This window comes from Crassostrea angulata, chromosome 5 (genome assembly GCF_025612915.1).
Source record: "Crassostrea angulata isolate pt1a10 chromosome 5, ASM2561291v2, whole genome shotgun sequence".
NCBI lineage: Eukaryota > Metazoa > Mollusca > Bivalvia > Ostreida > Ostreidae > Magallana > Magallana angulata.
Window position 1 is genome coordinate 28,399,058 of NC_069115.1, and position 15,708 is coordinate 28,414,765.

Genomic DNA, 15,708 nt, shown 5'->3' on the forward strand with positions numbered 1-15,708 from the left:
TTCATAATGTTAGTTACCAGAATTTAACTCTTTGTTATGTTTTACCGGCTATTTAATTGAAGATCTGTTTTCCATATGCATTAAGAAGATTCAAAAGAGGCGGGGTTATATGGCTACAGTTGATCAGTGTTTCAGCTCGATAACAAAAGAATCAAATCGAAGAGACAATTGCTGCTACCCATTTCTGTTCATGTTCTTTCATGCAAGCTGAGACTTTTATCTATCATTCTGTATACAAAAAAAAAAAAAAATTAAGATTCTATACATTCTTTTAATTAGTAAGCTTAAAGAAACTGAAGAGGGTACCATTGAAATTTTATTCACCAAGTAATAAGGTCTGCAACTTTGTTGTTGATGGTCCTTAATATTAAGAACTTGGTGACAGTTTGAGTAGAGGAAGAGAAAACAAAAAAAGAGAAATTCGAATGTTGAGTAAAACAATGACTGGCTGTCAGTTGCCGGGTGAAAATGACCCCGTGGTTCACCAAGAAGACACAACAAGTAGGTCAAGTTGATTTTTTTTAAGAATTTGAATTTTTATTATTTTCAATTTTTTTGTGTTCTGAGAGAGAGAGAGAGATTATATTTTGGTAAATTAATGCAGCATTATATCATTTTTTTTTTGTTGTTGGAAAGAAGTATTTTTCAAATTTGAATTATTTAAATTTTAAAAAAAAATTGTTATTTAACAATGTTAGAAAGAAAAATCATGGTATTTTTTTTACTTTTTAGCTAAAATTAAATTACCAATCTAATTAGTTTAAATTTCAAAAAGTTCTTAACATCTTAACTCTGCATTCGCAACCTTGCAATATCTTTCAGACAAGATAAAGAAAACAAACTTTCCCATGTTCTCTTTTTAGAACTAAAGTTGTTTCTTTTGAATTTCAATTTAATTTTTTTCAAAAGAAGGTTAAAAACAGAGCTTTTGAACAGAAATAGAGTATAGAATAACATATTTAACCAGCCAAGCAAAGTTTTTTGCTTTTCTCCTAAACAAAAAAAATGAAAATCCGACACTAGCGATGGTGAAGTGATGGCTAAAGCCGATGTACCTCTTTTTAAAGGCAGCACTCAAAAACATTAAAACAAGTGAAAATTGAAACTATTTGGCTTGTCAGGAGTTATAAAGAGAAAAGTCCAGTGTTTTGTTTATAGAAAGGATGTGAAACTTTTCAGGTGGCAAGATGATACAATGGGAAAAAAGTCAGTTTATGTGGAGGATAGGTGTAGCGAATTTTCCTACGCACCCCGTCGCCTCTCTTTCAGCATGAAAGAAAAATCTACCACTCGATCTCTTGGGGTCTTTAAGAGTGAAAAATGTTACAAGAAATTTATCGGCCCTGTAATCTCAACTTGTTTTTCCTTGAGGTGCATGAGAGAATTCCTTAAAAGCGTGAACTGTTCTTAAAAGTTAGTATCCAAATGGACTGATTTATTGTCTCTGGGCTGCTTTGGAGATAGGAAACGTGTGATTGGATTTCACCATCCTTTACGCACTTCTACCAAGACTTGAAAATGCACATCGGATTCGATTTCAGCTCTGCGCACAATTTACCTCTTTGCCTGTCGCAATAAGGTGATTTTTCAACTCCTCGTTGCTCAATAAATACCTTTTTCCATTAAAAGAAAATTTGAATTTGAAAAAACACCTGAATTTTTTTTTTTTACTTCTTGAAGTGACGAAAATTTATGGTGAAATTGTGAGATGTTGAAATGCAAGCACTTTTCTTACGCCTGAAATAAAAGGCAGAGGAATAAAATAAATACATTATACAAATGACCAGCAAAGTTATCCCCCTTTTCATTATAGTTTAAGCGCACGAAACCGATTCAGATTTCTCGTCGGAATGTAATACTGTCTTTTGCTGGTCGTAGAAGGTGCTACTTGGTCCCAGCAATTAAAAGTAAAGAAAGCAATCGCAATCATCGCATACTTTTTTTTCGCTTTAAGCAAAGAAGGTGCAAAGAAATAAATAATGTACGTTAAAATTCGGGCAACAGTGTTTGATAGCAGATCATAGCCTCTGATATCTTACTGTAAAAAGACACAAAAAATTGTGAAATTCAAAATCGGGACTCTGATATTTCAATCCCCGTAAAAGTTTGGCATTGCTGTGCCCCTTTGTTCTCTTTGTTTTGAACAGTATGAGGTAAAAACTTGAGAGTAGAAGTTTGATGTTGGTATGGGAAATGATAATGTTTTACAAGATTTCATCTACTATAATATTTGTTTTTTTTACCATTTTAGACCCCCATAAAAACTGATGCTTTGGCTAAATTTTTCTCTTTTGATTCTTTCTTTCACCACCAGAGGCATCAGGTATAAAGGAAACTATTGTATTAAACAAAATTGAAAAGTCGAAAACGAGAATGTTAAGAAATAGAGAGATTTTTAGCAAAAAATTTGAAATATAAAATTGGATTCAATTTCGTTTACATGTACCATATTTAGGTTTGTCACAAGCTATTAAATAGACAGTCTAATGTTTGCTTGTTCATAACTATCACTGCAATTATGTAATTGACCAATTGCATAAAATCACTGTTTTGTCAAATCGAAGGTTGTTGGGTTTTTTTTTTTTCAAAATGAACCATTCATGCAGATTAACTAAGTCTTTAGTAAAAGGTTGAAATTATTTTTGTACCTCTTTTTATCAATGTGTTAAATAAAGCTTGCCAAATTTTGAAATTTGCCCATATATCTATAATTATAGGTATTTAACTGATGTTGTGATTCTTCATATCAGTAATTTGTGTGAAAGAGAGAAAGCTAAAAAAAAAGATTGCGAACTTGCGAGTATTGAAAAAAAGGGTGTAACACACTGACAGTGTCTTTTCGATCGGGTCTTCCCTTTCCATGCAATGCCCACGGTGTTGTCAAAACAGATAATTACAGAAAAATAATTTCACTGGCTAATTTCAATCAATTTGTCTGTGAATAAAAAAGGATTTAACTCTCCTTTTCTGAACCCGATGGTTGTTAAATTTTTCGAATGCCTTGAACTTGTAATTTACAGTAAAGTAATCCCTCTTCAATTGGCGAAGATTAACTGTCATATTTTCTGAAAGCTGTTGATATCATCTCCATAATAGGGCTCATTTTCTCCCCAAGTTTCATTTCAATTTTCAAAATGGATTTGGCATTGAGGAATTCTTCATGAGAATTCGATGCCTTTTTACTGATGTTTAAAGTCAAAGCAGACACTTCTCATTATGAACAATCATTGTTGAATTCATTGAAATTAAGAGTGATAAATTACCATTACTGGTGTGGGTTGTCTTCTTTTGTGACTTGCACTGTAAAAGGGTACATGTTTATTCAACTTCAAAGAGGTCATTTTTAATACGGAATATACGTTTTTGATTTTCTTCAGTGACCCAAATGTTAACATTGGAATAAAAGAAAAAGGAAATATGACAACATGTTAAAATTTTTTTGTTATTATTATTTTTTTTCTTTTCATTCATTGTATAGACTTATCATTTTGATAACGCCACAATTTAAAAGGTATGTTAAATACATTTAATTCGGCAAAGGTGAGTCTTTGGGAATTTTTCCTTTACAGCTTTTTTTTTTGTGTAAGATAATGTGACTCCTCACAAATTAGCAGCAGGAAAATAGTGGGCTTGGATTTCTAATCTTGCACCAAATTGACAAATAATTATACGGTCCCATCTCGAAAGTTGTGAAAGTGTCGCTATTCCAATGGCTTTAAATAAGAGAGAAGCAGACGAGTGTAATGTTTTCATTTATATAAAAAAAAACCCTGTGCCATACAATAGAATAAAATTACACTCAACCAAAATATTTTCATTGACTTTTGAAAAGACATAGCTGGAATTAAACAGGCTTTAGTCATAGATTGATTAAATTTATTTTCCCAGCAACTTGCAACTGTTTTCTGCAAGCCTTAACAAGATGATCCTTGATTTGTCATCGTGAGATTTTTTTTGTCCTCTCTCGACAATGCATCGAGTCAATTTCCATTCACTCATCTATCTATCGGAGCAAGCAGCGACAAAAGTCCTCGGAAATTTAACCTGCATCTCGATCACACCTGAGTGGCTGGCGAGAGACAAAAAGTTGACACACGATGCAGAAACACCGCTATTGTTCATGCCCCCTCTTTCTTCAATTCTATTTTTTTTTTCTTTCTCCTTTCTTTCTTCTTTCCCCCTCCCCCTCCCAAAAACAAAGTATAAGTCCACTAGTAAATGCAGCTTCCACTTTAAAAGGTTTTGAACAATTTCACAAGTCACATCCAACCTTTCAGAAGTTTTTCTTTTTTGAAGTTTCAAGAAGAGAAGATTTTTTTTTCTTCTTTTAATGAAGCCGTGACAAAGAGATTTTAGGAGAAAATTGTTTTCTTTGCCATTGAGAGCGTTTTAATTTTTATGATGCCTGACGCTATGGCCGCCTCTGATGTGGATGTGACAGACATTTCGGACAACGAATCTGAAAAGTCGAGTGATTCTGATTTTAGTAACACCGAAACAGGTCAGATAATTTATTTGTCACTTTCTTTGATTTAGTCACAGTACTCTTAAGGTCAAACAAAAGGTTCATTTTTTTTTTACTTTTACTTTATGAAGGAATCTTTCCTTAGGAAAGTGGAAATATGTAAGAAGGGAGAGGGGTTAAATGATAACAGATTAAGGGGTGTTTTAATAGAACTAATATTTAATTCTGTGTTAAAGGGGGAAAAGAGGTTGTCATTTTATCTCTATGAGATGAACTTGAAAATGAGGGAAAGTATTTTTATCGTTAGGTTGAATAAAGAGGTATATGGAATTGAAAAAGACCTGAACTAATTAATTAAGTTTTGAATGGGGGGGGGGGGAGTGTTTTATATAAATGATGAAAGTTGAAAGATTCTAAGTAGGGAAATCATGTTATCCTCCTTAATTCAAATGGGGAAAAGGGTGGGATTATTCAATAATGTAAAGAGGAAGCATTAATAGAGGAAATTATGATGAAAGAGAAATGGAAAATGTGAATATTAAGAAATATTACCAGGGGGTGGGAAAAGTGAATCCCTCCTTAAGTTTAAAATGATTATGAGCAGATGGAAATTATTTTTTTATTTAGTGCATTAGAATTTTTACCCCTGGCCAAAAGAAATTGTTGAATCTTCCTAAAAATTTCATTGACAATCTTGAACTTGGCAATTTTGATACAGTATTTTAAGCTCACGTTGCCAATGTCAACAGTATAAAGAAAGGTCATTGAAACTTTGCTTCATTGAACTAAAACAATCCCAATTACAGTTAAAAATTCTATAGATTTATTAGTAAAGGGATTTCAGAATTAGATAGAGTATATGGAAAAAAAAAATGTTGGCGATCCTTTGGTCTTTTTGAAAGCTGCATATTTTTTTCGGAGGTCCTTTTAAACTTGGAAGTTTTTATAATATATATCTTGATTTGCTTGCTATGATAATTTGTTTTATCACCTCCCATCTGAAACACTTTGTTGCTTATGTTTCTCAATGATCGTAGATCTAGTTTCTTTTTGATTGTTCACTACCTGCGACAAAAGGGCTTCCAAATTCGAACCTTTGCTTGCCCAGGATCAGTAAAATAAAACGTTTCATCAGATAAGGCCGTTTAATGGAGCCCCTGTCGACCATTGTTCTTGCTTAATATTAGTGTCTCAATTAGTATTGTCGGGCAGTGCGAGATGGCATCTCGGAATGAATTCTATCAGCTAAGGTGAACCATACCTCCAGTTTGATTTTATTGGGGTTTTTTTTTTTTGAGGAAAATATATTTTACTTTGACAAACAACTAATTGAACAGTGTCCAAATAACATTGTTCCATAAAATCCCATTCATTTACAGCCATTGTTATTGTGCACTTAAAGAGTTTAATTTTTTTTTTTTGGAAATGCACTGCAATCAAACTTTAAAGCTTATTAATACATTACTCTGAATCACCAATTTGGATGCTCCTATTAAGGTAGCATTTGAGAAAGAGCCATATAAAGTGATAAATTGAAAATTCTCAGGTGAAAGTCAAATTTTTCAACTTTTTGCACTTAGTTCTTTTTTTTTTTTTATCCTCTTTAGAAAAAAGAAATCGTAATGCATTGGTACTTATTGTATCATGGAAATTCCAAGACTTGAATTACAGCAAGGTGTTTATTTTTTGCCCATTTGATTCTTCTTTGGTAGCAGCCTGCTATGAATGCTTTTTTCTCCGATGATATTGTATCGCCCAAGATATATCTCCTTACAACTGTATCTAAATTGGAGGCTGCAGAATGCATTTTGCAGTGCTTATCTGATATTCAATGCATGCGACAGACACCGGTGCAAATGTTTCCATTATATCGCTTGGGGGGCATTTGCCTACGAAAGTTTTCAGTGAAACTTAATCGGGTGAATTGAATATCCATTTAAGAATATAATCTCTGTTTATTAACTTCTGAAATGAGCCTTTTATAACAGTGCCATATATGTAACACAATTCACTAGGTGTGGAAAACTTGTTGATTTCATCCATCATGTTAAGAAATGAGTAAATGAGAAGTCTTTTAAGTTGCACAAATGGTAGAAATTGCATTTCGAATGTTTTGAATGTAGAAATTTTAAATGAAAAGCGGTTTCAATATCATTTTTACATAATTATGTATTCTGAGAATGAATCTCTCTTTCTCTCTCTCTCTCTTTCTCTCTGAGACTGTCTGTCTGTCTCTCTCTCTCTCTGACTTTCTCTGTCTTTGTCACTTTCTTTCTCTCTCTCTCTCTCTCTCTCTCTCTCTCTGTGTGTGTGTGTGTCTCTCTCTCTCTCTCTCTCTCTCTCTCTCTCTCTCTCTCTCTCTCTCTCTCTCTCTCTCTCTCTCTCTCTGTGTAGGCATTCTAACATCATCATCACTGTATCCAACTCAGTGCAGAAACACCGGTTAAACAAAAATGAAACTAGATCCCCTCTTTATCGGAGTGTTGCCCCCACTTTCTTTTTCTTTTATTAAAAACTCAGTTTCTGGTCAATTACAATTTAACGAATCTGATAATATCCAATCGGTGTGCCTCTTGCACTCGCATACAGGGCCTGCTGATGCTGCCTGCCTAGAAAAGAAGAAAGTTTATCTTTATGAACTGAATAAATCTTTTTACAAATATCAAGAAATCAACAGAATCTATTTTGCTATCTTTAATTCAAGCTTGACTTTTGACTTTGATGCAAAAAAAATGAGAGGAAGTGTGGAGATAAGATGTATATAGGGGCATTACGTTATCGCCCCAAAAAATCATAAGCGCCGTTCGTTGGATCAGCACGTCGGGGTTGTTTATAGCGGACAGTGTGGAAGGAACTAACGACCAAAATGAAAGTACACACGAGGCCCCTGCAGTGGGACGACCAATTTTCAACAGAAATCGGCTCAGATCGAAGCCGAGATAGCACAAAACAAATAGCATCAGAAAACATTTATAATAAAAAATATACCCAGGGATGATGTATATTTATTTCTCTTTGGCATTTTGTTCAAATGTGTATCGCGATTGCGTATCATTCTTGTATAGGGGGTAGAGGAACAGGTGGGGGATTACGAATGGGGGAGGGGGTCGTAGACACTCAGGCTGGACAGATAAACAGATAAGGCTTCCTCTTCCGTAAGAACGTACCAGAGACTAATGACCTTTTGAAATTAACATCTGAAATTAAAAAAGAAAGATGATTTTTAGGGAAAGCCTTTGATTATCTTTCAATTCGTTGGTAGAGGGATTTCTGTAGCTTGTGTTCTTCCTACGTGGGGAACTGAACGTTTTACTCATTTACTCGGAATTATGAAAATCTTCAGATCAGCGATAAGCTGATTGAAACAAAATTTAATAAAGCAAATGGCAGATTATTTAATTTTCTGAAATAGGATGATTTCTTTAAGAGAACGGACTTCACTTAGTCATTCAGACTCGTGTCTCACTGATTCGTCTTTGATAACTCTTAAGTTTAATATTTAAAATGCAGTATAAAATGAGTCTTATAATCAAACACTTTGAAATCTTTTACTTTTTGATTTTGATAATACATATGTACTTAATTTATTTTTTAATCCAATAAAATGATGATTCATTGCTAAAACACCAATTTTGATTCAAATGAACAAATGATCATAAAAAGTTGTACAGAATTTTACAACAATGCTTTGTTCTAACAACAAGTTAAGTATTCAATTTTTTTTTTCTATCAGAATGCTAAATTTTTTGTGCTTGTTGATGCAGTTAAGTTCATACCCATTGTATTTTTCTATCCTATCTGATCACATGATCCTGAATGGCCTATCAGAAACCCTATCTGAAAAGATTTAAAATAAACTTTATCAGGCGAGATGTGCGATGCGACAGTGCTTTCTTATATAAATTCTGATAAAGTGCCGATTTGGGATCTTTAAATTTTTTACAAGAGGCAAAATTTTTATCACTCACATAAGATAGCATTCAACTGTCTTAAACTCCAAATGGGCTTCAACTTTAACAAAGTGTAAAAAAAAAAAAATCCAGAAAAGATAAATTATGAATTACATGAAACTGCTGAATTGATTTTTTTTTTTAGAATACTAGTAGGGGAATGAGTTTATTTTGTTAGAGTATTCTATTGTGTGATGAAAGTTACAAATGCAGTTAATGGTGATTAAAGTTTTCTAAGTTGCAGTAAAAATGCTCCGTGCATCATTAAGTTTAAATGCTTCTGAAACATAAACAGGGTTTTACGGAAGGTTAACTTTTATTGGGAGTTGGTGGCAAAGTGTCGCATTAATTCCTTTTCTAACTCGCACTATATATGGGTGAAAACATCGGCATCAATTAGAGAATTCAATTTCTCCATTGCTAGAACCCGAGTTAATTGCCGAAGCCAAATCTGTTTCAGTCCGAGTCATTAAAACCAGACAAAACAAACACGGCGGAGCTGTTGGAGAGCTCTTTTGTGTGCGAAACAATAGGAAGCGACATATCCGTGTTCCACTCTCCTCGGTGATGTGCAAGCTTCGGCAGTGAGTCCTCATCTCCTGGTCTCCCGAGCGTTTTACATGCTCCGAGTCATACGATCTCGCATCTTCACCAGTCTCCAAACCGCAGTCAAGTACTTGGACATTCCGGAAAGTTGTTTTTCTACATTAGTTTCTCGGGAGACCTTATCAGCCAACCTAATTGATTTCGTTTTGGAGGGGAGAGAAAATATCCCGATATGACAGAAACTCACCTGGTTTGTTTGTTCATATTGCGGAAGCCATCAGATAAAAATGATATTGATACTTTTATGTTTTTTGGGAGAGTGGTCTGCGACACTCCAAGGAGAATGGCCAAGAACTTCTAGCCCACCTGGTCCTGCCTGAAAACCACACTTGAGCAGACCGTCGAGTCCTCGATTCTCCTCTACTGAGGAATGGGGCAGCGAAATAACCACAAACCTATTAACACGAAGAGATGGATTAAGACATTTTTTAGTGGATTAGAGTTATTGAAAATCGAAAATGTAATATTGTCTTGATTCTTTTGTCTTAAGAGATGAAGGTTTTTTGTTTAAACAGCCCATACAATGTCTTTGACTTGCCGTTATTTCACCTGAGCAAGATTTATCGGGGTTTGCGGAGATAGCAGGTACTAAAACAATGATCTGCAGTTTAAACAAGCTAGTCCATCTTGAAAAGAAAAGGGCTGATTCGGAAATGTATATTGATGTCATTAACATGAGAGAACTGAACAGAGTTATTCCTCTCTATGCACCAAAAATCTGTACCACTGCACTTTGAAATGCAATTTAATAATGTTTACCCATTTATGAAAGAATAAAAATTGATTTTTGATTTATTAATATAAGAGCTTTTGATTCTTGACACATATAGAAAGTGCACAAACTCAAGAACTGCCTCCTTGAATATACAAACTAGGTTCATGTGGTCTAAAAAAAAAAAAGAGCTTGCATGTTAGCATGCCATATATATCCAAATGGCTGGTCATTTGAAATTTTTTTTTCAAGGATGGCACCCTCTATTCTGAGGTTCAATTGAAATACTCTAAACATTTGCCTGAATAATGGAGACAGTGTTATTGCCAAATATTTAAACAGGATGAAAGTTAGAGGATCTGGGAGAAAGTATAATTATGGGTTATCGAAAGTGATATAATAGATGATCATTTAAACCTGAGTGACTTGGGGGTTTATTCGACAAAGAGGGGTTTTCACAATTGTCGTGCTGTGGAAAACATATGAGAGCCAAAAGAGAAAAAAAATTCTGAAGGGGGGAGTCTTTTCAGAAGAAAAATCAGCAAGATTTCATTGAGGGCTGTAAATTTAATCTTTGTTAAAAAATAAAAGTCGGTTTGAGAAATTCAAGAGCTTAATAAAACAGTCGCCACCGATTGTCAGTATCTGCCGCTAAAAGCATTTAACTCTTGGGAAAAATAGAACGGCCAAAAAAAAAAAGGGGGGAAGCTCGACGGCACAGGAAGGAAGAAAGCCAATGACTTCTATCGAAATATAAAAAAAAAAATTATATATATATCGGTGTATCGGGTTTACTTCGGAGGGGGAAAAAAGTACTGGGTGTATAGGAGATACGATATCTTTCGTAAATCACCATGCTAATTGATACAAGCCATAATACGACGGTGTGTGGTAGGGATCTTGTCTCCACAGTGTCATGTGGTTCCTCGTAAATGTCAATATTTTACGGTCCACTTTATCATAACCAATCTAATGCAAAGCCAAAGAAACTGTCTTTCAAAAATCATCTCTCACCCCCGTCCATAGATTAAACTCATAATTGTATTCTGGGTAATTTCCTAAGTATTTATGTGTTTGGGAGGTTTTTTTATTGAGAAAGGAGCAAAAAAAATATTTTTATCTGAAAGATTTTCATCGGACATTAAAAGGAGAACTTTTCTTTTAGTGTTAGCTAAGTCAAAGATAGGCTCTACTTTGCTTTTTATCATTCAAGTGCTTTTCATCCCTATTTTTTGTATTGGTCTGATTTTTTGAATTACATAATTAACCTTTAAAAATGCTTCCATTCATTTGTGCTACAAGTTATAAAATTTTAAATGAGATGTCAAAGCATTTTATTTTAGATTTATTTGAATTTTGATAACTGATTTATATAATTATTTAGATGCAGAAAATTAAGGTCGAAAACCCTTTTTATAAGGCAGATCACTGTGATGAATTTTCGTATTAACCTGAATTTTACTTGGTCCAAAACCTAAAAACATGTGCAGAGAATTGAAAGGATTATGATGGTCATAAAAAATTGTTCCGGTATATGGTACTGGTGTGTCAAATGACCTTGAATCAAGGTCATTATTTCAGGTAAAGGTCAAAGTTGAGAAAGTTTTTCAGGTAGTATTTTGAGGACCACACAAAACTATTTAAAAAAAATATTTAAACAACTTGCAGCAAAAAAAAAAATAATTTTGTGAGAGAAGATCGAGTGTTTACTCATGTTTTGGACAGTGAATTAAAAATTTACCACCATACAATATGAACATCTGGGAATAATTTATCATAATTATTGACCAACTCTTCAAATATCTACTCATTAAAAAGGAAACATGTTGCCAGGAGAATATTGTATAAAAATTGTGTATCGCAACAAAAGAATAACAATAATCAATATTTGATAAACTGCACTCACTTTTCCAATTGGATCTTGTAGTTTGGTAACATGTGCATTTAACATAAAAAATTTTGGGGTGTTTATTTTCAATTATTAGCTACCAGCCTTCAGGAAAAGAGTTATTTACATTAATTGAATGAAAATCCCCAATTTTAGATCATTTGTTTCAAAGGAGCTGTCAATTTTTTTTTCAGTTGACATTTTAATATGACATATCATGAAATATGTTGCAAATGCTCTTGAATGACTTAATTGCATGGAGCCATTCTCTTCAGTTAAATAAACACATTTTAAAAGGTTATAACAACATGTTTAAGCAAATTATTGGCTTAAAAAGAGAGCTAATGTTTTTGATAAAAAAAGAAAGAAAGAAAATCCCAAAGATAAGTAAAAAGATTTTTTTTTCATTGTGAGTAAAGTAACCGGAGTGGAAAAAGAGGGGAGATGTTTAATAATTCTTACAATATGATAATGAAGAAAGACAGGGTGCTAATCCACCTTAAAAGATTTGTAACCTAATACTGTTTTAAGACCCCCAAAGAAAAACAAACCCCAGCCCTTTGATGTTGTAGGATGTTTGTCAAAACATACTTGTCTTGGGTCTTCTTCACTCTCAGCGAACAGGTGTTTTGGGGGGGGTAGGTATGGCTTCGATTCACCTGTGCTTGTTAACTGACCAGTAAAGTACTCCTTGTGTGTGCCCGCTATCCAAATCTGGAACTTATTGAGGGAAAATCAGATTATCTATATACTGTGGCAAAAGATGGCTACCTAAAGAGGGAAAAAAAACCCCGAAGTCAAAGTCTAGAGATTACAAAATTTTAATCTTCGATCCTCATGGTACTTGGCCACTATCAGAAATAAAGTCCATGCAAGTCAGTGCGACAGAAATAAGATGAAATGTGTTGGTTTCCCATGAATACCCACCCCCCTCTACCCCACAGATTAGATAACTATTAAGTTTTTTTTATCTCCTATACTTAAGATATTTTCACCTATCAAAAGTTCATACATGTTTTGAGAGGGATTTGATGTCATTTTCTGTGTTGAAGGATTTTTTTTTTTTGCGTTTATCTTGTTATGTTGAGTATCATTTTTTTTTTTTATCTGGAAATGAATTCTTTTATTGTCACGTCTTCTACGATTCTATGGCTTCTTGTCCATGTGCTGATTATCTTATACATTGCATTCGATCTGAATTTTATGCATTTAGAAAGGGGTGAAAAATAATACCTGCAGAAATAGAAGAGCTTCAAAGTATTGCTTTTATTCTTGCACAAAACAGATAAAAATCATCCGAAAATAATTCCGATTTCACGGAGTGCAGAGTTTCTAGAATCACAGTCAGGAAGACATTTATAGATAAATTTTTGAACACTCAATACTTTCGCCCGAAATTAAAAAAAGTCTGAAGAGAGGTAAAGAATTAATCTTTACTATCTCTCTCTTATTTTAAATCTTTAATTTTCATGCAAGAGAACTCTGGTATTTCTTTATTAAAAAAGTTAAATTCATTCTCATTGTCTAAAGTCTTTCATTTGATACACCAGTTAGACAACCTCCATTCAAAATGAGAGAATTTATGGTTTTTCCTGAGAAACGAGAGAGACGAAGGTACTGCACACATAAGCATATTAATGTGTATTCCAACAATACGCACTCGTGAAGACTTAATCCCGGGGATTAAGCGGACAGTGGATGACTTCACTTCATGGGGATTAAAAGTGAGAAAACTTCAAGATTAAGATATAAACATTGGGGTTAATTGAAACTAAAAGTAAATTTAATTTCAAGTCTTAAAGACGAGGTTCACAGTCGGGGATTTAAAGAGAATGGTTATTCGTACCTCCGCTCGGAAACCATTCACGGAGGAGATTCTAAGCCTACAATAGGAGGATTGCAGTGTAGTCGAGAAGTTACGCATTTTGTCACTAAGTTGTTTTTTAATCATGAAAGCGTCAATTTCATCTACATGCATGCAGAGTGCAAATCCTTTGAACAGAAAAAAAAATTCTCACTCCTTTTCACCCCCCCTTCCCTTCTTTTTACCTGTTGAAATACACAATTAAGTGTATAGCAGTCTATCGGCTGATTTGATTGGTCAGAGAGGGAGTGTGCATTGCATTCTTATTGAATTGTTGCCCCCATCAATGTGTCGCTTCACCTGAGGCTTTGACTAATGGAGGTGATGAGAGACTCCTCCCCCCTGCATCATCTTGATCAGTCACGGAAATGATGTCAAAACCCACTGTGAGGCCGTAAAGGATGAAGAAATCCAAATAAATAATCAGAATCAATTTAATCTTTGTTTGTTTAATTACTTCTCATTAAATAAACAAAAAAGCAAAAATATTACAAAAATTCACATGCAGTAAGAAAGATTTTTTATTTAATTCAGGTAAATTTTTTTATTGGAAAATGAGAATTTTTAATAGAAAAAAAAAATTGATAAATAATACCTCAGGTGAATTTTTTTTTCTCTCTATCATGTTCTTTGAAAAAATAATAGAATGGACTGGCCCCCTTGGATCGAAGAAGCCATATCATACATTACAATAGCAAAAGGGTCCAAGGGAAGGACGGCCAGGTAAAAACACTGCATGGAGATAACTAAGGGGGTAGCCTATCTCTGTATCACACCTGAAGAAAAACAATCTGAGAGCGAGTGTCAATCATTGTGGAGTTTGTGTGTCTCTGTCCGTTATAACACACCTGGATTATCGTCTGAGTGAAGAAATTTGTTGCAATAATATATACTGCATCTCTTGGAAGAAGAGGAGGAGGCTTGGGTTTTTTAAATACTTCACTGCTGCCACCCTGCCTCGGGTTTTTAAAAAAAACTGCTTTATTTGAAAAGAAAGCTTTTATATTACTTACCTGTGTTATCCGTCTGCTACAGCAGTTTCTGAAAATGCTATTTACTAAAGATCCCAGAAGATTTCGAAGTGAGTTGAATATGGCTTTATTTTTATTTTTTAAATTCAATAACTTAAGATATTTTAAAGATTTTATTGATGATTTTGAATTGGTCATTTATTTTGATTTCTTAATTAATGTAAACTTTTGAATATTTTAATTTTTTTTCTGTTTTTATTTTATGATACTGTCAGTGAAAAAAAAAGATATATTTGTTATAATTGTTAAAAGATTATTTGTAAAGGTAAATAATTTTTAACTTTAAATATGAATTTTGAATTTAAATACCCAGCTCTTGCTCAGTCATGCAAGAAGGCCAGGGGAAAATAGTTTACAGCAGGTAATAAAAAGTTTAAATGAAATATTAATATGTGTGCATGATGCTAATTGATACTGCAATTTTTGGTATAGAAATAACAGATTAGTTGATTGTAAGTTGATCTCAGTTGTTTATTTTTTTTTTTCACAAAGATGATTTGTCCTTGTTGATTTTTCTGATTCAATTCTTTTACATTTATTGATTAGATTTTTAAAAGAAGACCAGAACTCAATTTTGGTCAAATCAGAGTTAATTCATTTTTGTTGTTGACATTTTCTCATTTTATTAAAAAAAAAGTTTCTGATATAATATTCATGAAAATAATTAAATTTGCAGCTCTGGAAAAACCTTGTTTTTTTTCTTAAAGATTTCAATGAATTTTTCTGTTTTCATTTCATATTTTAAAGTTTATCCCAAGTTTTGATTAATTTTTCTAATTGCAGCATTATTTAAGGTGTATTTTACATTAAGAGTTTTACTTTCATTTTCCAAATATATATAAATATTTGCCTTATTTACATAAGGGCTGCAAATGATAGTAAGTAAACAGATTGTCTCAGTACTTGTCTAGTATCTATCCTGTATCGCACATTCACTGCAGCGATGGAGTTTTCATTGAGCATAATTCATTCAGCAGTGTACAAGTACCTGCACTAATCCCTACTACAGTTTACTTCGAGTCACTTCTTTATCGAAACATAAACATGTGATTTTGTTTTTATCAATCGTGCTATAAGCTCGTAATTATATCAGCAAAGAGGTTATTTACAATGAATGGTTAGTGTGGTTTAAGGCCATCGTTGCATGGCTTACAGATTATCCCAAGATGATACTCCGCAGATAAAGACAGAG

General features: G+C 33.4%; 2 protein-coding genes across 6 annotated transcripts in view; one reads left to right on the forward strand and one right to left on the reverse strand.

Annotated features, from left to right (window-relative positions):
- Positions 1-262: 262 nt before the first annotated feature.
- LOC128183876 (PR domain zinc finger protein 1-like) overlaps positions 263-15,708 on the forward strand; it is a 39,297-nt gene continuing 23,851 nt past the window's right edge. Inside the window, exon 1 of one of the 3 annotated variants that reach the window (XM_052853083.1) lies at positions 263-501. In XM_052853083.1, coding sequence (XP_052709043.1) covers positions 426-501 — 76 coding nt within the window. In that variant the 5' untranslated portion in view covers positions 263-425. Of the gene's footprint in view, positions 502-4,268; positions 4,502-14,385; positions 14,567-15,708 lie in introns of those variants that run through there. The other 2 variants (XM_052853082.1, XM_052853084.1) reach the window with 2 other exon arrangements.
- LOC128183877 (uncharacterized) lies at positions 6,879-13,836 on the reverse strand. 3 transcript variants are annotated; one of them, XR_008243664.1, is made up of 6 exons: positions 13,671-13,836; positions 12,213-12,341; positions 9,209-9,416; positions 8,242-8,302; positions 7,633-7,662; positions 6,879-7,074 (listed from the first exon to the last, which is right to left on the reverse strand). XR_008243664.1 is itself a non-coding variant. In XM_052853086.1 (3 exons), the coding sequence occupies exons 1-3, from the start codon at positions 13,597-13,599 to the stop codon at positions 9,264-9,266; spliced, it is 414 nt and encodes a 137-aa protein (XP_052709046.1). In that variant the 5' UTR covers positions 13,600-13,648; the 3' UTR covers positions 8,581-9,263. The 3 variants fall into 3 exon arrangements, 1 of the variants encoding a protein (XP_052709046.1); XR_008243663.1 differs by lacking the exons at positions 7,633-7,662; positions 8,242-8,302 and having other exon boundaries at positions 6,922-7,074; positions 13,671-13,815; XM_052853086.1 differs by lacking the exons at positions 6,879-7,074; positions 7,633-7,662; positions 8,242-8,302; positions 13,671-13,836 and adding an exon at positions 13,468-13,648 and having other exon boundaries at positions 8,581-9,416.

Coding starts and splice junctions, on each gene's coding strand:
- LOC128183877 (XM_052853086.1), bottom strand. CDS start 13,599: ATGCATGTAGATGAAATTGACGCTTTCATGATTAAAAAACAACTTAGT. Junction 12,342..13,467: donor TGAATGGTTTCCGAGCGGAG/GTACGAATAACC, acceptor TCCCTCAATAAG/TTCCAGATTTGGATAGCGGG. Junction 9,417..12,212: donor GTGAAGAAGACCCAAGACAA/GTATGTTTTGAC, acceptor TCGTGTTAATAG/GTTTGTGGTTATTTCGCTGC.